General features: G+C 45.2%; 1 protein-coding gene across 2 annotated transcripts in view; it reads right to left on the minus strand.

The window, feature by feature from the left end:
• Nucleotides 1-20620, minus strand: part of LOC117966769 (mitogen-activated protein kinase kinase kinase kinase 5-like) — a 47636-nt gene extending 27016 nt beyond the window's left edge. For both annotated transcript variants that reach the window (XM_059020362.1, XM_059020361.1), the window contains exons 1-7: nucleotides 20379-20620; nucleotides 8215-8272; nucleotides 6985-7075; nucleotides 5012-5076; nucleotides 4340-4395; nucleotides 3782-3829; nucleotides 979-1021 (exon numbers count right to left, since the gene is read on the minus strand). In XM_059020362.1, coding sequence (XP_058876345.1) covers nucleotides 979-1021; nucleotides 3782-3829; nucleotides 4340-4395; nucleotides 5012-5076; nucleotides 6985-7075; nucleotides 8215-8272; nucleotides 20379-20486 — 469 coding nt within the window. In that variant the 5' untranslated portion in view covers nucleotides 20487-20620. The remainder of the gene's footprint in view (nucleotides 1-978; nucleotides 1022-3781; nucleotides 3830-4339; nucleotides 4396-5011; nucleotides 5077-6984; nucleotides 7076-8214; nucleotides 8273-20378) is intronic.
• Nucleotides 20621-22147: the final 1527 nt, after the last annotated feature.

The following is a 22147-nucleotide window of genomic DNA, read 5'->3' on the forward strand; positions in this document are numbered from 1 at the left end:
AACACTGACACACCCTGACACACACACTGACACACACACTGACACACACACACTAATACAAACACTGACACACCCTGACACACACACTGACACACACACACTAATACACACACTGACACACACACAGAGATACACACACTAATACACACACTGACACTGACACACATACACACACACACATCGATACACACACTAATACACACACACTGAGATACACACACACACACACACACACTAATACAAACACTGACACACCCTGACACACACACTGACACACCCTGACACACACACTGACACACACACACTAATACAAACACTGACACACCCTGACACACACACTGACACACACACACACTAATACAAACACTGACACACCCTGACACACACACTGACACACCCTGACACACACACTGACACACACACACACTAATACAAACACTGACACACCCTGACACACACACTGACACACCCTGACACACACACTGACACACACACACACACTAATACAAACACTGACACACCCTGACACACACACTGACACACCCTGACACACACTGACACACACACACACTAATACAAACACTGACACACCCTGACACACACACTGACACACCCTGACACACACACACTGACACACACACACACTAATACAAACACTGACACACCCTGACACACACACTGACACACCCTGACACACACTGACACACACACACACTAATACAAACACTGACACACCCTGACACATACACTGACACACCCTGACACACACACTGACACACACACACTGACACACCCTGACACACACACTGACACACACACACTAATACACACACTGACACACACACAGAGATACACACACACTAATACACACACTGACACTGACACACATACACACACACATCGATACACACACTAATACACACACACTGAGATATATATATATATATATATACAAATAACATTGCTATTGCTACTCACCCAGCTTGACCTCTCCCAGGTCATTCAGGAGGATGTTGGCTCCCTGCAGATAAACCAGAGACAGGAGAGCAACAGCATGAGCATGAGAGTGCACTCACATCAAACACACTGAGAGAGACTGAGAGAGACTGAGACACTGAGACAGTGAGAGACTGAGAACACTGAGACACTGAGACACTGAGACAGTGAGAGACTGAGACACTGAGACACTGAGACACTGAGACAGTGAGAGACTGAGAACACTGAGACACTGAGACACTGAGACAGTGAGAGACTGAGAAAACTGAGGCACTGAGACACTGAGACAGTGAGAGACTGAGACACTGAGACACTGAGACACTGAGACAGTGAGAGACTGAGAACACTGAGACACTGAGACACTGAGACAGTGAGAGACTGAGAAAACTGAGGCACTGAGACAGTGAGAGACTGAGAACACTGAGACACTGAGACAGTGAGAGACTGAGAACACTGAGACACTGAGAGACTGAGACAGTGAGAGACTGAGACACTGAGACAGTGAGAGACTGAGACACTGAGACAGTGAGACAGTGAGAGACTGAGACACTGAGACAGTGAGAGACTGAGACACTGAGACAGTGAGACAGTGAGAGACTGAGACACTGAGACAGTGAGAGACTGAGACACACAGAGACACTGAGACAGTGAGAGACTGAGACACTGAGACAGTGAGAGACTGAGACACTGAGACAGTGAGACAGTGAGAGACTGAGACACTGAGACAGTGAGAGACTGAGACACTGAGACAGTGAGACAGTGAGAGACTGAGACACTGAGACACACAGAGACACTGAGACACTGAGAGACTGAAAACACAGATACTGAGACACACTGACACTGAGAACACAGACACAGAGACATACTCAGAGACACTAAGACACACAGACACAATGAGAGACAGAGACACAGAGACACACAGAGAGGGACGCTGTGTATTGTTCATATGCAAAGCAGGGAGGGGGAGCGGGGATGTGGAGCTTGTTTATCACACTTGTGGGATGAAAGAAAGTCCCCTCTAGGTAGGAATCCTTGGCAAAGCCTAGGTATATACTTCAGATCATTCGAAAAAAAAAATGTAACATGAATGCGTCAGTGTTTACTGTAGCCCCCCCGTAGCTTTCATTGTGAGTGTGTGCGTTTCATTATTGTGGTGCTGTGGGCTGCAGTTACTGGAATCAAAAGATTTCTGTATAATTAGTCAATGCATTCACTTCCCCTGTAAGTTTACTAGAAGTTTTACCAAGCTTTTCCAATGGTTAATTATCACAGCTTACAATAGTTTGCCATGTTTATTAATACTGTGTGTCTCTGGCGCTGCGGCATTACGCTACAAACTCTCTCTCTCTCTCTCTGATAGCGATCAGCCTCTGAATGCTTTGGTGCAGGAAGAGCACCTTAGATCTGCAGCAGAGATCAGAGAGACTGACTGAGAGCAGAGCTGAGCTACACACACCTACAGCAAACTGCGGTTCACCATAGCAACTCATACCACAGCACAGGAGAGCAGGGTACAGGACAGGAGAGCAGGGTACAGCACAGGGGAGCAGGGTACAGCACAGGGGAGCAGGGCAGGGGAGCAGGATACAGCGCAGGGGAGCAGGCTACAGCACAGGGGAGCGGGGTACAGCACAGGGGAGCAGGATACAGCACAGGGGAGCGGGGTACAGCTCAGGGGAGCAGGGTACAGCACAGGGGAGCAGGGCACAGCACAGGGGAGCAGGGCAGGGGAGCAGGATACAGCGCAGGGGAGCAGGCTACAGCACAGGGGAGCGGGGTACAGCACAGGGGAGCAGGGTACAGCGCAGGGGAGCAGGCTACAGCACAGGGGAGCGGGGTACAGCACAGGGGAGCAGGGTACAGCTCAGGGAAGCAGGGTACAGCACAGGGGAGCAGGGTACAGCTCAGGGGAGCAGGGTGAAGCACAGGGGAGCAGGGTGAAGCACAGGGGAGCAGGCTACAGCACAGGGGAGCGGGGTACAGCACAGGGGAGCAGGGTACAGCACAGGAGAGCAGGGTACAGCACAGGGGAGCAGGGTACAGCTCAGGGGAGCAGGGTACAGCACAGGGGAGCAGGGTACAGCACAGGGGAGCAGGGTACAGCACAGGAGAGCAGGGTACAGCACAGGGGAGCAGGGTACAGCTCAGGGGAGCAGGGTACAGCTCAGGGGAGCAGGGTGAAGCACAGGGGAGCAGGGTACAGCTCAGGGGAGCGGGGTACAGCACAGGGGAGCGGGGTACAGCACAGGGGAGCAGGGTACAGCTCAGGGGAGCAGGGTGAAGCACAGGGGAGCAGGCTACAGCACAGGGGAGCAGGGTACAGCACAGGGGAGCAGGGTACAGCTCAGGGGAGCAGGGTACAGCTCAGGGGAGCAGGGTGAAGCACAGGGGAGCAGGCTACAGCTCAGGGGAGCGGGGTACAGCACAGGGGAGCAGGGTACAGCACAGGGGAGCGGGGTACAGCTCAGGGGAGCGGGGTACAGCACAGGGGAGCAGGGTACAGCTCAGGGGAGCGGGGTACAGCACAGGGGAGCAGGGTACAGCTCAGGGGAGCAGGGTACAGCTCAGGGGAGCAGGGTGAAGCACAGGGGAGCAGGCTACAGCTCAGGGGAGCAGGGTACAGCACAGGGGAGCAGGGTACAGCACAGGGGAGCAGGGTACAGCACAGGGGAGCAGGGTACAGCTCAGGGGAGCAGGGTACAGCACAGGGGAGCAGGGTACAGCACAGGGGAGCAGGGTACAGCGAAGCCACATTTAAAATGATTGCAGGTGACGGTAGACTAACCTTGATGTCTCTGTGAATCTTTTTCTGGTTGTGCAAGTAGTCCAGACCCTGGCAAAAACACAAACAGACACGTTTCAAATTATTTATTTATTTCAAAATGACAAAAACAGTTCTTAACAAAACACTCTCCAACTAAAAACACTTCTTAACAAAACACTCCCCAAATTAAAAACAGTTCTTGAAGTTTTGTGAGTTGGGACCACAGTTCCAGTATTGCATTGAATTTTTTGTACGGTCTCTTATACACTACAAGCCCTGTCCCCGTTGAAACCTGTTATCAGCAGCTAGGGTTGCAGATCTGGCACGCACAGCGTCAGCCACAAAGCCTCTGAAACGTTTCAACCACAACAGGATCTACACAAACAGATTAAGTGCATTAATATCAGATCAATAAATCTATCAATTTGTTTAGATTTAATGACTTATGATATGTTTCCAAGTATCTAAACAAACCCTGATATTAAGGCACTTCATCTATTTCTGTAGATCCTGTTGTGGTTTGTAGAGACTCTGCTGAGCAAGGATTAATTTCTAATAACCCAGATTCCTGTGACATACCTTCAGCATCTCTCTGCACACATAGGCAATCTGCAGCTCTGTGAGGGGGCCAGTCACTGAGAGAGGAGAGAGAAAGATTCAAAGCAATATTCTAAAGAGGGCTGGATCGCATCAATATCAGGGTCTAGTGCTATATATTATAAAGACATTTCAGAGGGCTGGATCGCATCAATATCAGGGTCTAGTGCTATATATTATAAAGACATTTCAGAGGGCTGGATCGCATCAATATCAGGGTCTAGTGCTATATATTATAAAGACATTTCAGAGGGCTGGATCGCATCAATATCAGGGTCTAGTGCTATATATTATAAAGACATTTCAGAGGGCTGGATCGCATCAATATCAGGGTCTAGTGCTGTATATTATAAAGACATTTCAGAGGGCTGGATCACATCAATATCAGGGTCTAGTGCTATATATTATAAAGACATTTCAGCGGGCTGGATCGCATCAATATCAGGGTCTAGTGCTATATATTATAAAGACATTTCAGAGGGCTGGATCGCATCAATATCAGGGTCTAGTGCTGTATATTATAAAGACATTTCAGAGGGCTGGATCACATCAATATCAGGGTCTAGTGCTATATATTATAAAGACATTTCAGAGGGCTGGATCGCATCAATATCAGGGTCTGCTGCAGTTTGATCAGACTCGTGACTCTCTCACCGTTGTAGACGTCTTGCAGAGACCCTCCTCCGCAGTACTCCATACAAATCCACAGCTTATTGGACCTGCACACAACAGAACCAACAGGCAGGTGAGAACTGACAGGCTGACCTTTTAAAACATCGCTGGAGTGTCTACTCTAAACTGTGCTTCACAATGCTTCCCTATGCTTTACCAGACCTCTCTGTGCTTTACAATGCTTCCCTATGCTTTACCAGACCTCTCTGTGCTTTACAATGCTTCCCTATGCTTTACCAGACCTCTCTGTGCTTTACAATGCTTCCCTATGCTTTACCAGACCTCTCTGTGCTTTACAATGCTTCCCTATGCTTTACCAGACCTCTCTGTGCTTTACAATGCTTCCCTATGCTTTACCAGACCTCTCTGTGCTTTACAATGCTTCCCTATGCTTTACCAGACCTCTCTGTGCTTTACAATGCTTCCCTATGCTTTACCAGACCTCTCTGTGCTTTACAATGCTTCCCTATGCTTTACCAGACCTCTCTGTGCTTTACAATGCTTCCCTATGCTTTACCAGACCTCTCTGTGCTTTACAATGCTTCCCTATGCTTTACCAGACCTCTCTGTGCTTTACAATGCTTCCCTATGCTTTACCATACCTCTCTGTGCTTTACAATGCTTCCCTATGCTTTACCAGACCTCTCTGTGCTTTACAATGCTTCCCTATGCTTTACCAGACCTCTCTGTGCTTTACAATGCTTCCCTATGCTTTACCAGACCTCTCTGTGCTTTACAATGCTTCCCTATGCTTTACCATACCTCTCTGTGCTTTACAATGCTTCCCTATGCTTTACCATACCTCTCTGTGCATTACAATGCTTCCCTATGCTTTACCAGACCTCTCTGTGCTTTACAATGCTTCCCTATGCTTTACCAGACCTCTCTGTGCTTTACAATGCTTCCCTATGCTTTACCAGACCTCTCTGTGCTTTACAATGCTTCCCTATGCTTTACCACACCTCTCTGTGCTTTACAATGCTTCCCTATGCTTTACCAGACCTCTCTGTGCTTTACAATGCTTCCCTATGCTTTACCACACCTCTCTGTGCTTTACAATGCTTCCCTATGCTTTACCAGACCTCTCTGTGCTTTACAATGCTTCCCTATGCTTTACCATACCTCTCTGTGCTTTACAATGCTTCCCTATGCTTTACCACACCTCTCTGTGCTTTACAATGCTTCCCTATGCTTTACCACACCTCTCTGTGCTTTACAATGCTTCCCTATGCTTTACCACACCTCTCTGTGCTTTACAATGCTTCCCTATGCTTTACCATACCTCTCTGTGCTTTACAATGCTTCCCTATGCTTTACCATACCTCTATGTGCTTTACAATGATTCCCTATGCTTTACCATACCTCTCTGTGCTTTACAATGCTTCCCTATGCTTTACCATACCTCTCTGTGCTTTACAATGCTTCCCTATGCTTTACCAGACCTCTCTGTGCTTTACAATGCTTCCCTATGCTTTACCAGACCTCTCTGTTCTTTACAATGCTTCCCTATGCTTTACCAGACCTCGCTGTGCTTTACAATGCTTCCCTATGCTTTACCAGACCTCTCTGTGCTTTACAATGCTTGCCTATGCTTTTCCAGACCTCTCTGTGCTTTATTACATTTTGCTGTGTTTTTACTATGGGAAACTCTTATAAGGGAAGATGCTATTAGTAAAATCTCAGACATGAAACTCATAATCCACCTTGGTTGCATCAGCCACGTATAGGCCCCCCCCCCCGCTGCACACTGCTGTTGTACCCTTGAGCAAGGTACTTTACCTAGATTGCTCCAGTAAAAACCCAACTGTATAAATGGGGAATTGTATGTAAAAATAATCTTGTAACAATTGTAAGTCACCCTGGATAAGGGCGTCTGCTAAGAAATAAATAATAATAATAATAATAAAATAACAATGCTCTAACCCTAACCCTAACCCAGCCGCTCCCCCTCTTACTGTATGTAGCTGCCGAAGTACGCCACGATGTTGTGGTGCTTGCAGCTCTTCACCATCACAATCTCCTGCTGGATCACAGAGAAATCGTCTTCTGAAATAGGAAAATACAAAGAAATTCAACTGGCCTGGGTTAAACATACTGGCATGTACTGTACTGTACTGTACTGTGTTGTATTGTACTGTACTGTACTGTGTTGTATTGTATTGTACTGTATTATATTGTATTGTACTGTACTGTATTACATTGTATTGTATTGTATTGTACTGTACTGTACTGTACTGTATTGTATTGTATTATACTGTATTATATTGTATTGTACTGTACTGTATTACATTGCATTGTATTGTATTATAATGTACTGTACTGTATTGTACTGTACTGTATTGTGTTGTATTGTACTGTAAAGTGATAGTGAAGGCAAGTCACATGGTTTAATTTAAGGAAGTACACACCCCCTCCACCCCCCCTCGCCACTCTCTGGGGATTCCCCTCACCCCCTCACCCCGCCCCCTCACCCCCCTGGGCAGTCCCAGATTTAGAGCGACTGAGACGATACTGCACTGCACACTGTGGAAACAATATCATATAGTCTGAATTCCCTCCCTCCCTCCCAGTCCCTCCTCAGCTACACTAGAGCCACACTGCTTCCCTCCCAGTCCCTCCTCAGCTCCACTAGAGCCACACTGCTTCCCTCCCTCCCTCCCAGTCCCTCCTCAGCTACACTAGAGCCACACTGCTTCCCTCCCAGTCCCTCCTCAGCTCCACTAGAGCCACACTGCTTCCCTCCCTCCCAGTCCCTCCTCAGCTACACTAGAGCCACACTGCTTCCCTCCCTCCCAGTCCCTCCTCAGCTACACTAGAGCCACACTGCTTCCCTCCCTCTCTCCCAGTCCCTCCTCAGCTCCACTAGAGCCACACTGCTTCCCTCCCAGTCCCTCCTCAGCTCCACTAGAGCCACACTGCTTCCCTCCCAGTCCCTCCTCAGCTCCACTAGAGCCACACTGCTTCCCTCCCAGTCCCTCCTCAGCTCCACTAGAGCCACACTGCTTCCCTCCCAGTCCCTCCTCAGCTCCACTAGAGCCACACTGCCTCCCAGTCCCTCCTCAGCTCCACTAGAGCCACACTGCTTCCCTCCCAGTCCCTCCTCAGCTCCACTAGAGCCACACTGCTTCCCTCCCTCCCTCCCAGTCCCTCCCAGTCCCTCCCAGTCCCTACACCAGTAAACTCGCCTGGTTCTGTCTTGATGATTTTGATTGCTGTCATGTCGCCAGTCTGCTTATTCCGTGCCTGAGAATAAGGGGGAAAAAACAGACAGAATATCAGGCCTCTGTTGAACTCAGAATCGAATTCTGGTCAGTCAGTCAAAACATCACTTCCCTTATAAATGTTCACTGCAGTATTTTTGCAGTTTTTCCCCCATACTTTTCCCATGGTTTTACTCTGCATTTACCATAGATTACCCTGGCTTTTTAATATGCTTTACCATACCTCTCTGTGCTTGACAAAGTCCTGCATAAAAGATTAATTCTCAAACTGAACGCAGTAGGGATTCAAGGAAACGCATGCACATGGATTAGGGAGTGGTTAACATGTAGAAAACAGAAAGAACTGATTAGAGGAGAAACCTCAAAATGGAGCGAGGTAACCAGTGGCAAACACTGTTGCAGCAGCAAAGGTCATTCAAAATGATCTAGACAGCATTCAGAACTGGGCAGACACATGGCAAATGACATTTAATAGAGAAAAGTGTAAGGTACTGCACGCAGGCAATACAAATGTGCATTATAAATATCATGTGGGAGATACTGAAATTGAAGAAGGAATCTATGAAAAAGACCTAGGAGTTTATGTTGACTCAGAAATGGCTTCATCTAGACAATGTGGGGAAGCTATAAAAAAAGGCCAACAAGATGCTCGGATATATTGTGAGAAGTGTTGAATTTAAATCAAGGGAAGTAATGTTAAAACTTTACAATGCATTAGTAAGACCTCACCTAGAATATTGTGTTCAGTTCTGGTCACCTCGTTACAAAAAGGATATTGCTGCTCTAGAAAGAGTGCAAAGAAGAGCAAACAGAATTATCCCGGGTTTAAAAGGCATGTCGTATGCAGACAGGCTAAAATAATTGAATCTGTTCAGTCTTGAACAAAGAAGACTACACGGCGATCTGATTCAAGTATTCAAAATCCTAAAAGGTATAGACAATGTCGACCCAGGGGACTTTTTCGACCTGAAAAAAGAAACAAGGACCAGGGGTCACAAATGGAGATTAGATAAAGGGGCATTCAGAACAGAAAATAGGAGGCACTTTTTTACACAGAGAATTGTGAGGGTATGGAACCAACTCCCCAGTAATGTTGTTGAAGCTGACACCCTGGGATCCTTCAAGAAGCTGCTTGATGAGATTCTGGGATCAATAAGCTACTAACAACCAAACGTGCAAGATGGGCCAAATGGTCTCCTCTCATTTGTAAACTTTCTTATGTTCTTAAGGTCTTAACAATGCTTCCCTATGCTTTACCAGACCTCTCTGTGCTTTACAATGCTTCCCTATGCTTTACCAGACCTCTCTGTGCTTTACAATGCTTCCCTATGCTTTACCAGACCTCTCTGTGCTTTACAATGCTTCCCTATGCTTTACCACACCTCTCTGTGCTTTACAATGCTTGCCTATGCTTTACCACACCTCTCTGTGCTTTACAATGCTTCCCTATGCTTTACCAGACCTCTCTGTGCTTTACAATGCTTCCCTATGCTTTACCACACCTCTCTGTGCTTTACAATGCTTCCCTATGCTTTACCAGACCTCTCTGTGCTTTACAATGCTTCCCTATGCTTTACCAGACCTCTCTGTGCTTTACAATGCTTCCCTATGCTTTACCAGACCTCTCTGCACTTTACAATGCTTCCCTATGCTTTACCAGACCTCTCTGTGCTTTACAATGCTTCCCTATGCTTTACCAGACCTCTCTGTGCTTTACAATGCTTCCCTATGCTTTACCACACCTATCTGTGCTTTACAATGCTTCCCTATGCTTTACCACACCTCTCTGTGCTTTACAATGTTTTCACTGTGTTTTATCACACTGTAACGCTTTTACTGTAGGAAACTTGTATAAAGGTCCATAGCATACTCGGGGGGGGGGGGTCACACAGTGGAACCTTCGTCTATCGGAAAAAAAAAATAGAGTGTCATCACAGCAGTCTACATTTTCCACCCACTTCGATTCTCCTACTGTTGTTGTAAACAAGGGGGGGGGGTTACACAGTGAGACTAAACACAAACAAAACAGAGAGAGAGAGAGAGAGAGAGAGAGAGAGAGAGAGAGAGAGAGAGAGAGAGACTGACATTCTCAACGGAAAGAGAAGGGGGTTTGGAATGCGGGTTTTCGAGAGAGCTGGTTTTGCGTGGTGGGTTTCCATAAATAAGTGTGTCATCTTTTCTTGTTTTGTTTTTGTTTTTTGTTAATTCCACGTCATAAAGGAAACCAGAAAGAGTGAATGTCAATTTATTAGAGAATGGATTCTGAAAACAAGCTGCTTCTATTTAAATCTCTTGCATTGAATTTACACTGAAGACGCTGAGAGAGACTTCTAGAGGAAACGTTTGCCATTGAATTTATGAAGTTTCTTTTAGTGTTTCTATTGAAAACACTGAGAAAGACTTCTAGTGGAAACGTTTGCCATTGAATTTACACTGAAGACGCTGAGAAAGACTTCTAGTGGAAACGTTTGCCATTGAATTTACACTGAAGACGCTGAGAAAGACTTCTAGTGGAAACGTTTGCCATTGAATTTACACTGAAGACGCTGAGAAAGACTTCTAGTGGAAACGTTTGCCATTGAATTTACACTGAAGACACTGAGAAAGACTTCTAGTGGAAACGTTTGCCATTGAATTTACACTGAAGACACTGAGAGACTTCTAGTGGAAACGTTTGCCATTGAATTTACACTGAAGACGTTGAGAAAGACTTCTAGCGGAAATGTTTGCCATTGAATTTACACTGAAGTTTCACACATGCACACGCACACACACACGCACGCACGCACACACATGCACATGCACACACACACACCACAAGCTAACATTGCTCTGCTCCGACAAGTTCAACCCAGCTCATTGAAACAATTGAATGGTTTAGCAGCCAGCGCATTTTCAGTAGCGCTGGTGAATGTGGTTTCAGCAGAGCCGCGGCCCTTCTCTGTGCAACGTGGTGCAGAGCCGCCCCCGCTACACCTACACAAGCGTGTGATATGATTCACTCTGTTCAGCCCGGAGCCCAGACGAATCAGCAGGGCCGTCGAGCGAAGCCTTTCAAAAGGAGCTGACGTCGCAGGGATGGGCATCAGACTCCTGTTGCACAGCAGTGTCACCCATTCCAGGTTTTGCTACCAGTTGATGTGGTCGGATGGAGTATTTTCTGTCTAAAGTGGTTCCACCTGTTTCAAAGACTTCTAACAGAGGTGCGAACCTATTTCAAACAGGCTCTGTCTATAAAAAGGCTCTGATGTGGGCAGATTGACTCTGAATGCTGTGGCGACAGAGCCCAATGTGCTGCTAGAGATTGTGGCGATTTTAAAAGTTAAAATAGGATCGCTCTAACTTCACTATGTTTCTCTCTGTTCTGAACTTGCTTTATTATTATGGTTTATTTAATGTATCTTCTCTTCTTTCTCAGTGTCTCCCGAAACACACGCCTGATTCGTTTTTTTTCTTTCTGCGTTTACTATCTTACAATCCCACCTGGCCGTTGATTGAAATCCTGAAATGACGCAAAAACATGTAATTTACATCTTTAACAGAAAAGTTTCTCATTTAAATACTGAATAGTTGTTTGTTTTTTTTTATGTAAAAACTGCACCAATGTCTTCATCTAGACAATGTGGGGAAGCTATAAAAAAGGCCAACAAGATGCTCGGATATATTGTGAGAAGTGTTGAATTTAAATCAAGGGAAGTAATGTTAAAACTTTACAATGCATTAGTAAGACCTCATCTAGAATATTGTGTTCAGTTCTGGTCACCTCGTTACAAAAAGGATATTGCTGCTCTAGAAAGAGTGCAAAGAAGAGCAACCAGAATTATCCCGGGTTTAAAAGGCATGTCGTATACAGACAGGCTAAAAGAATTGAATCTATTCAGTCTTGAACAAAGAAGACTACGCGGTGATCTGATTCAAGCATTCAAAATCCTAAAAGGTATAGACAATGTCGACCCAGGGGACTTTTTTGACCTGAAAAAAGAAACAAGGACCAGGGGTCACAAATGGAGATTAGATAAAGGGGCATTCAGAACAGAAAATAGGAGGCACTTTTTTACACAGAGAATTGTGAGGGTCTGGAACCAACTCCCCAGTAATGTTGTTGAAGCTGACACCCTGGGATCCTTCAAGAAGCTGCTTGATGAGATTCTGGGACCAATAAGCTACTAACAACCAAACGAGCAAGATGGGCTGAATGGCCTCCTCTCGTTTGTAAACTTTCTTATGTCCTTATTAAACTCATAGTGAAACCAGGTGTGGATCGAATCTCTATGCAATAGGAGTCTTGCTTCCATCCCTGCTCGGTAACCCAGACCTGTTGTTTAAACGCAGCACAGAAGCCAGGACCAGAGGGACACAGTGTGAAATGAAGTGGAGACAGACAGGAGTCACTTCTTCACACAGAGACAGCGGGGAGGGTGTGGAATGGGTTACAAGGGTTGCCAAGGGTTACCGAGCCACGCTGTCCATGCTGAATCACTGGGATCCTTTAAGACCCGACTTGACAAAGTTCTGAGATCAGACAGCTGCTCAGAACCGGAGGCGCGCTGACGGGCCGAACGGACTCCCCTCCATCGGGAATGAGCTCATGTTTCTGTGTTCTTTTCATAGAACTTGATTATTTGTTTCAAAATTGCTTAGATTGCACTCATTAACACTATAAACAAGTGTGTGTCTCTGTGTGCTGTGTGTGTGTGTCTCTGTGTCTGTGTGTGTCTGTGTCTGTGTGTGTGTGTCTCTGTGTCTGTGTGTGTCTGTGTCTGTGTGTGTGTGTCTCTGTGTCTGTGTGTGTGTGTGTGTGTGCTGTGTGTGTCTGTGTGTGTGTGTGTGTGCTGTATGTGTGTGTGTGTGTGTGCTGTATGTGTGTGTGTGTGTGTGTGTCTCAGTGTGTGTGCTCGTGAGTGTGCGCGTGTGTGTGCGTGTGTGCGAGTGCGTGTGTGTGTGTGCATGTGTGCGAGTGCGTGTGTGCGAGTGCGTGTGTGTGTGCGTGTGTGTGTGTGTGTGTCTCAGTGTGTGTGTGTGTCTCAGTGTGTGTGTGCGCGTGAGTGAGTGTGTGTGTGTCTGAGTGTGTGTTTCAGTGTGTGTGCGTGTGTGTGAGTGTGTGAGTGAGTGTGTGTTTCAGTGTGTGTTTCAGTGTGTGTGTCTCAGTGTGTGTGTCTCAGTGTGTGTGTGCGTGTGTGTGTGCGCGTGAGTGTGTGTCTCAGTGTGTGTGTGAGTGTGTGTTTCAGTGTGTGTGTCTCAGTGTGTGTCTCAGTGTGTGTGTCTCAGTGTGTGTCTCAGTGTGTGTCTCAGTGTGTGTGTCTCAGTGTGTGTCTCAGTGTGTGTCTCAGTGTGTGTGTGCGTGTGTGTGTGCGCGTGAGTGTGTGTCTCAGTGTGTGCGTGAGTGTGTGTCTCAGTGTGTGCGTGAGTGTGTGTTTCAGTGTGTGTGTCTCAGTGTGTGTCTCAGTGTGTGTCTCAGTGTGTGTGTGCGCGTGAGTGAGTGTGTGAGGCTGTTCACAGTACTGTGGAATTCTTCTGTTCCTGTTTTTGATGAAAGAGGCATTATAAAGTAATCTCACTTCCTCTTTCGTACCCCAGAACACGCTGAAGCTACACTGTAAAAAAAATCACTGTTATTTTACGATTAGAAGCCCGGCAGCCGAGCGGCACGGTCATTTTCAGTAAAAAGACTGTAAACCAATTTACTATAAAAAATCTACAAGATTTAACCGTTAAAAAATTGTAATCTTTATATGAGATTTTTTACCGTTGGAGAAATTAATTCATGTGAAACCAACCTAATAACAGTTTAAATATTCCAACAACTGAAGCTGTTAAGCTGTTCAAATGTATTTTCGTGCAAACACACGATTAATAACTTCAAGTACACCACGGAAATTTAGGTTTGCATTGTAACGAGACGAGACATGTGCGAACCGGTTCCTTTGAAACCGGTGTAGTGTTAGAAAGTGGTGCATTGTCACAGTGTGGTACGCCTACCAAAACCTGACACGTGTAATGTCAGAAAGCGGTACGCTGTCAGATTTTGGTACAGGTGCAATCAATTGCCATCTGATGGGTGTTTTCCTAGTGTCAAACAGAGGTACATTTATCATGAATTACTGTAAAAACCTTTGTATAAGTCTATTTTCTATGTATTTTTGGGGGGGTCCTAAAAAGGGAGAAGCGACTTATACACCAGTGTGACCTATAGGCTTTTTCCTGAAATTGTCTCAAAAAGTTGGGGGGGATGGGTGGGACTTATACACCGCAGAGACTTATACACTGGTTTTTAAGGTGTACATATTTTCTTGCAAACTTAAACTGGATACAGATCATCAATTTGTCTAAAAATAAAATAAAATAAGCAGTTCACGACGTACAATCTGTGCAGGCGTGCGCGAGCATGCGCTGCGTACCAGAAAATAACACTACAGCGGTTCCGTTGAAACCGGGTCCCCGGTTCCTGGTTTTGGTTCCAGCGAGTACTATTATGTTTTTAATAAAACTGATTATTTAAAACATTAGCCTATTCAAAATCCGCCCTCCCATCTCCCATCTCCCTCTGCCTTAGCCTTTTATGTTAGCACACCCCTCTTTATATAATCTCAACACAATTACCCACAGCAATGTATACAGAATGCCGCAGTCCCCGCGTCCTTCACGCTGCTTATGCAAATGAGCCACAACTGTTTCATTTCAAAAGTACTGGGATCTTCCACAATTTTATTACTCTCTGCCAAAATGTGTTTAAAATGGGACGTTAATGAAAGCTGTGCAAAGCACTCAGGACAAGCTAGTTTGAATTATTATTATTATTATTATTATTATTATTATTATTATTATTATTATTATTATTATTATTATTATTATTATTATTAATAATAATAATTGATGTAACTTAAAAAAAAAGGATGGTGAGTGAGTAGATTCAAGAAAATGCAGAGTCCTTTTCTTCAATCAGTTGTTAGGTTCATTGAAATATGCAGGGAGTCTGGTCCCAGGTACAGGACAAACAGAATACTGGTTCTTACAATTGTTGCATGACATTAAATACCCTTCTGCATAGGTGTCTCTCTCCTCCTCTTCCTATAACACTCAACCAATGGCAAAGGGACAATGCATTATTCTGGTCACTATGTACCATGTGCACTCCAATCAGGAAAAAACAAGTTTCTCTTGATTAGTTTATACAAATCTACAAATCTCTTATCAGCCCCTTTGAAGTGTCTGGCTCCTTCCAGATCCCCCTGAAGACTAGCTTTATGACCCCCTCATAAAGCAGCTGTATATTCTAAGCAAAAACCTGTTTAATTAGTTTTATACCCCACAGTGGACTCCCCGAAGGGCAAACGTCTTTCATGTCAGGGCTGGAGGTCAAAGGACTTGTTTGTACAACCTTGTGCTGCTGGCCAGCCATTTGCTTTGACACAAAAGAATCCTTTTCAGTTGTCATAACTTCAGGGTAACTTCTCTACCATATTGCCTTCAATTTACTTCCAATGTGCAGTTGTTTAAGTATAGTTAAATATATATGTTAACTTGGTGTTTTTCTCAGCTCTCTGCTACCATCCATTGCTCAATGAAGCTGCTATTATTTCTTGCTTGCTCGGAGTCAATGCAGTGCAAGTATCTATATACCCAGAGTATATAGCCAGCCTTCATCTATTACAGCAGTGCTTGCATTTTTGGAACTAACAGTTTTTTCTATCCAATGTTAAATCACTTTTCAGAAAAATAACATGAATACAGCCGTCATTCCTCATGCGTAGCAAACTGCTATTCAATACTTGTTTCATGTTTTCCAACAACAATAATAATAATAATAATAATAATAATAATAATAATAATAATAATAATAATAATAGCTGCCTTAAGTAATACATGCAGGAGGTTTTCTTTAACAACAAAATTGTAATGAGGTCCAAAGTCAATATTTTGAGCCACTAAGATGTCAGATGGTATGTAGAAATAACATTACACCTGATCTGCACTTAACAGTTCATTTAAAAACAGAACTTATTTTTTTAGTCAAATACTTTGTTTGACATTCAACTTTAATGTTTCTGAAAAATGTTTCTTAATATTTAAAAAAAAACAAAACAAAAAAAAAGGTTAATGGCAAATATTACAGTTAATGATCATCAGCTTCACTGTTTTTAATGATCATCAGCTTCACTGTTTTTAATGATCATCAGCTTCACTGTTTTTAATGATCATCAGCTTCACTGTTTTTTATAATCATCAGCTTCACTGTTTTAAACCGTAAAACATAAAACGTTTTGTTTTTCTTTAACACTTGAAATTACGGTTAATTCCACATACATTTACTGACATTTTTTACAATGCACCTTCCACCCTCTCCCCTTCTTTCTCCTCTCCTCCCCTCTCTCCTCTCCTCTCCTCCCCTTTCTCCTCTCCTCTCCTCCCCTCCCCTCTTCTCTCTCCTCTCCTCTCCTCTCCTCTCCTCTCCTTTCCTCTCCCTCCCTCTCCTCCCCTTTCTCCTCTCCTCTCCTCCCCTCCCCTCTTCTCTCTCCTCTCCTCTCCTCTCCTCTCCTCTCCTTTCCTCTCCCTCCCTCTCCTCTCCTTTCTCCTCTCCTCTCCTCTCCTCTCCTCCCTTCCCCTCTTCTCTCTCCTCTCCTCTCCTCTCCTCTCCTCTCCTCTCATTTCTCCTCTCCTCTCCTCTCCTCTCCGCTCCTCTCCTCTCTTCTCTCCTCTCTCCTCTCCTCTCCCCTCTCCTCCCCTCCCCTCCTCTCCTCTCCTCTCCTCTCCTCTCATTTCTCCTCCTCTCCTCTCTCTCTCCTCTCCTCTCCTCTCCTCTCCTCTCCTCTCCACTCTTCTCTCATCTCTCCTCTCTCCTCTCCTCTCTCCTCTCCCCTCTCCTCCCCTCCTCTCCTCTCCTCTCCTCTTCTCTCCTCTCCTCTCCTCCCTTCCCCTCTTCTCTCTCCTCTCCTCTCCTCTCATTTCTGCTCTCCTCTCCTCTCCGCTCCTCTCCTCTCTTCTCTCCTCTCCTCTCTCCTCTCTCCTCTCCTCTCCCTCTCCTCCCCTCCCCTCCTCCTCCCTCTCCCTCTCCTCTCTCCTCTCCTCTCCTCTCATTTCTCCTCTCCTCTCCTCTCCTCTCCGCTCCTCTCCTCTCTTCTCTCCTCTCTCCTCTCCTCTCCCCTCTCCTCCCCTCCCCTCCTCCTCCCTCTCCCTCTCCTCTCTCCTCTCCTCTCCTCTCTTCTCTCCTCTCCTCTCCTCTCTCCTCTCCTCTCCTCTCTTCTCTCCTCTCCTCTCCTCCTCTCCTCTCACACAGTGGCAGCTGCAGTGGGGTGAGGCTGGTAGAATGGGACCACAGTATGCTAACTATACCCAACATGCTCTTCAGCGGCGATGCAGACAGACAGACAGCACTGCAATGGCAATGCAATAATGGTTCTGTATTATACTGAGGGGCAATGCTAGCACTAGTATAGGGCAGTTAGTCAAACCACACACTGCAGCCCAGTGCTTTCTTGCTTTCTTTCTTTCTTTCTTTCTTTCTTTCTTTCTTTCTTTCCTTCTTTCTTTCAAGCTTTCAGAAGGGGCTGGTTTAATATCATACAGAACAGAAACGTGATTGTTAAAGTTTTCTAAAGAAGGTCCATGGTAAATCATTCATCCAGGGTCCATATAAAAGTGTTTGTTGTTCCACATTAGCTGTGTTTCGTTTGTAATTCAACCCACTTCTGCAGTGAGGAGCCCATTGTACAGAGAAAATAAAAAAACACAACAAGAAACCAAATGATTTCGAACAGGAAGTTTCTATTGAATTCCTGTAACTGTTTCCCTGCTTTGCATTTTAACAGTCAGGGCCCCTGGAGTGTGTGTGTGTGTGTGTGTGTGTGTGTGTGTGTGTGTCTGTGTGTGTGTGTGTGTGTGTGTGTGTGTGTGTGTGTGTATCAGTGAGTGTGTGTGTGTGTGTGTGTGTGTTAGTGCAGTGTGTGTGTGTGTTAGTGCAGTGTGTGTGTCTGTGTGTGTGTGTTAGTGCAGTGTGTGTGTGTGTGTGTGTGTGTGTGTGTGTTAGTGCAGTGTGTGTGTTAGTGCAGTGTGTGTGTGTGTGTGTGCAGTCTAGTGTGTGTGTGTGTGTGTGTGTGTGTGTGTGTGTGTGCAGTGTGTGTGTGTGTGTGTGTGCAGAGTGTGTGTGTGTGTGTGTGTGTGTGTGTGTGCAGTCTAGTGTGTGTGTGTGTGTGTGTGTTAGTGCAGTGTGTGTGTGTGTGTGTGTGTGTTAGTGCAGTGTGTGTGTGTGTGTGTCTGTGTGTGTGTGTTAGTGCAGTGTGTGTGTCTGTGTGTGTGTGTGTGTGTGTGTTAGTGCATTGTGTGTGTGTCTGTGTGTGTGTGTGTGTGTTAGTGCATTGTGTGTGTGTGTTAGTGCAGTGTGTGTGTAGTGCATTGTGTGTGTGTGTTAGTGCAGTGTGTGTGTGTCTGTGTGTGTGTGTAGTGCATTGTGTGTGTGTGTAGTGCAGTATGTAGTGCAGTGTGTGTAGTCTAGTGTGTGTGTGTGTAGTGCAGTGTGTGTGTGTGTAGTGCAGTGTGTGTGTGTGTAGTGCAGTGTGTGTATGTGTGTAGTGCAGTGTGTAGTGTGTGTAGTGCAGTGCAGTGTGTAGTGTGTGTAGTGCAGTGTGCAGTGCAGTGTGCAGTGCAGTGTGTAGTGTGTGTAGTGCATTGTGTGTATGTGTGTAGTGCAGTGTGTGTGTGTTGTGCAGTGTTTGTGTGCAGTGCAGTGTGTGTGCAGTGCAGTGTGCAGTGTGTAGTGTGCAGTGCAGTGAGTAGTGTGTATGTAGTGCAGTGTGTGTGTTGTGCAGTGTGCAGTGTGCAGTGCAGTGTGTTGTGCAGTGTGTGCGCAGTGCAGTGTGTGTGTGTAGTGCATTGTGTGTGTGTGTAGTGCAGTATGTAGTGCAGTGTGTGTAGTCTAGTGTGTGTGTGTGTAGTGAAGTGTGTGTGTGTGTAGTGCAGTGTGTGTGTGTGTAGTGCAGTGTGTGTATGTGTGTAGTGCAGTGTGTAGTGTGTGTAGTGCAGTGCAGTGTGTAGTGTGTGTAGTGCAGTGTGCAGTGCAGTGTGCAGTGCAGTGTGTAGTGTGTGTGTAGTGCATTGTGTGTATGTGTGTAGTGCAGTGTGTGTGTGTTGTGCAGTGTTTGTGTGCAGTGCAGTGTGTGTGCAGTGCAGTGTGCAGTGCAGTGTGTAGTGTGTAGTGTGCAGTGCAGTGAGTAGTGTGTATGTAGTGCAGTGTGTGTGTTGTGCAGTGTGCAGTGTGCAGTGCAGTGTGTTGTGCAGTGTGTGCGCAGTGCAGTGTGTGTGTAGTGCATTGTGTGTATGTATGTTGTGCTGTGTGTGTGTAGTGCAGTGTGCAGTGTAGTGTGCAGTGCACCATGCAGTGCAATAAAAAGCACGGTCACTGCAGTGAAACACAGCGAAAGCATGGTGAAGCAAAGTGCAAAATAACACCAAAAAAAAGTTGTCAAGACAGACCCTGTGATTGTGAATATGAAAGGTTGTGGTTCTCTCTCAACACCCCTGAGATGACACGCTCTTCCTTTTCAAAGTTTCTGCTCAACGCTGCAGCTGCAGACTCCGAACTGCAGCCACACCCCTTAAATCTAACTGAAGCTTTCAGAAATACAAAAATGAACCACTTCAATTCAGAGAGAAGCCGGCAGTGTGTCTCGCTGCATTCAGAACAATTACACTTAATGCGTTTCTTTTACTGTTTCCGTTGAGGACACTTTGATAAATATCTTTTAGTACTTGGGGTATGTTACAGTAGCGAACAGATTTCAGTTTGGCAAAATAAATAAATAAATAAAAGAGAGAGAGAGAGAGAGAGAGAGAGAGAGAGAGAGAGAGAGAGAGAGAGAGAAAGAGAGAGAGAGAGGGAAGAGAGGAAGAGAAAAGGAGGAGGCTGTAGAAAAGAGGACAGAAAGAGAAAGAAAGAGACGCAGAGAGAGTGAGAGGCCGCGGGACGGAAGGGAGCAAGGAAGAGGCAGAGAAAAGGGGAGAAAGATAGAAAGGTAAAGAGAGGAATAGAGGGAGGGGGACAGAGATAGAAAGAGGTAGAGAGGAGTAGATGGAGAGGGACAGAGATAGAAAGAGTAGAGAGAGGTAGAGATGGGTAGAGAGAGGGGCTCCCCTACCTTGTACACCTCCCCGTAGGTGCCTCCTCCCAGACGATGCAGGATCTCAAAGTCATCCTGCGGGTTTCGGGTGGAGATGTCGAGGGCGGCTCGGTTCTGAGGGTCCATCACTGTGCTGGCATGGTACTGAACTGGTACCGGACTGGACTGGACCACGAGAGGGACTATAGTGACACTGTGTCACTGCAATGTGAAGCACGTCACTGAGAGTGTCTCTCTCTCTCTCTGTCTCTCTCTGTCTCTCTCTCTCTCTCTCTCGCTCTCGCTCTCTCGCTCTCATTTACATCTCTATGCTTGTTTCCTGTATTTGTGTGTGTGTGTGTGTGTGTGTGTGGGATGTGCCTCCGTGCTTTACAATGCTTCCTATGCTTTACCAGACCTCTCTGTGCTTTACAATGCTTCCCTATGCTTTACCAGACCTCTCGTGCTTTACAATGCTTCCCTATGCTTTACCAGACCTCTCTGTGCTTTACAATGCTTCCCTATGCTTTACCAGACCTCTCTGTGCTTTACAATGCTTCCCTATGCTTTACCAGACCTCTCTGTGCTTTACAATGCTTCCCTATGCTTTACCAGACCTCTCTGTGCTTCACAATGCTTCCCTATGCTTTACCACACCTCTGTGTGCTTTACAATGCTTCCCTTTTTGTCAAAAGAACATAAACAACAGCTTTCTATAGAATGTAGTTTATGGCCGCTGCAGTGAAAACTAAATACAATAACAATAAATTTACTAGGGTAATCAAGAGCATTGTTTTTCTAAGGTAATTAGCACATTATATATAGATATATATATATATGTATGTGCTTATTCCTCAGTGTGCCGTCCGTTTTCATTTACTTTCTATTCAATATAAATCTAGAATCACGTGTGATATATAATACAGTGATTTCATAACTATTCAGACCTGGCAGGATTTTGCCCAGCAGACAGAGCAGCGAGAGGCTGCACTTGCAAGCATCCAAATCACCAGGTTAACCCCCCCCCCCCCCCCCCCCCCCCCTCCACAACATCGATAAACAGGGCCTGATGCATGAGTGCAAAACAGAAAGCAAGATATGCCCAAACGAAAGGGCATTTAACTGCGATCTACACAAGTATTATTATTATTATTATTATTATTACTATTATTATTATTATTATTATTATTATTACTATTATTATTATTATTATTATTATTATTATTATTATTATTATTATTATTATTATTATTTATTTATTATTTTAATAATAAACTAAATATGAAAGTTGCAATATGTACAACACAACAGGGCAAGTTAAACTAATTAGCTACAATATACACCTGGGAGCGTTATGACGTTAGCTAGCTGTTTAAAAAACAAAAAGATAATACTAAGAGTGAGAGGGAGGGCTTTTTAATAACTATTAAAGTTTCATTAGTATTATCAATTATTTAACAATGTGTCTCGGTTTTGAGTTTTGAAAATCTGGTCACCCTATTTATTACACTGGGCTGTGCTTTACTATGGGACAATTTATAAGGGTTAGTTTACCATGGTCGTTTTTAATGTGCTTTACCATACCTCTCTGTGCTTTACAATGCTTCCCTATGCTTTACCAGACCTCTCTGTGCTTTACAATGCTTCCCTATGCTTTACCCACACCTCTCTGTGCTTTACAATGTTTCCCTACACTTTGCCAGACCTCTCTGTGCTTTACAATGCGTGCCTATGTTTTATCATACTGTCACTGTGCTAAGGAAAGCACAGAGCTGTTGTGAGCTGCAGTTTGTTGAAGGGTGACCGTT

Source organism: Acipenser ruthenus, unplaced genomic scaffold (genome assembly GCF_902713425.1).
Source record: "Acipenser ruthenus unplaced genomic scaffold, fAciRut3.2 maternal haplotype, whole genome shotgun sequence".
Lineage (NCBI taxonomy): Eukaryota > Metazoa > Chordata > Actinopteri > Acipenseriformes > Acipenseridae > Acipenser > Acipenser ruthenus.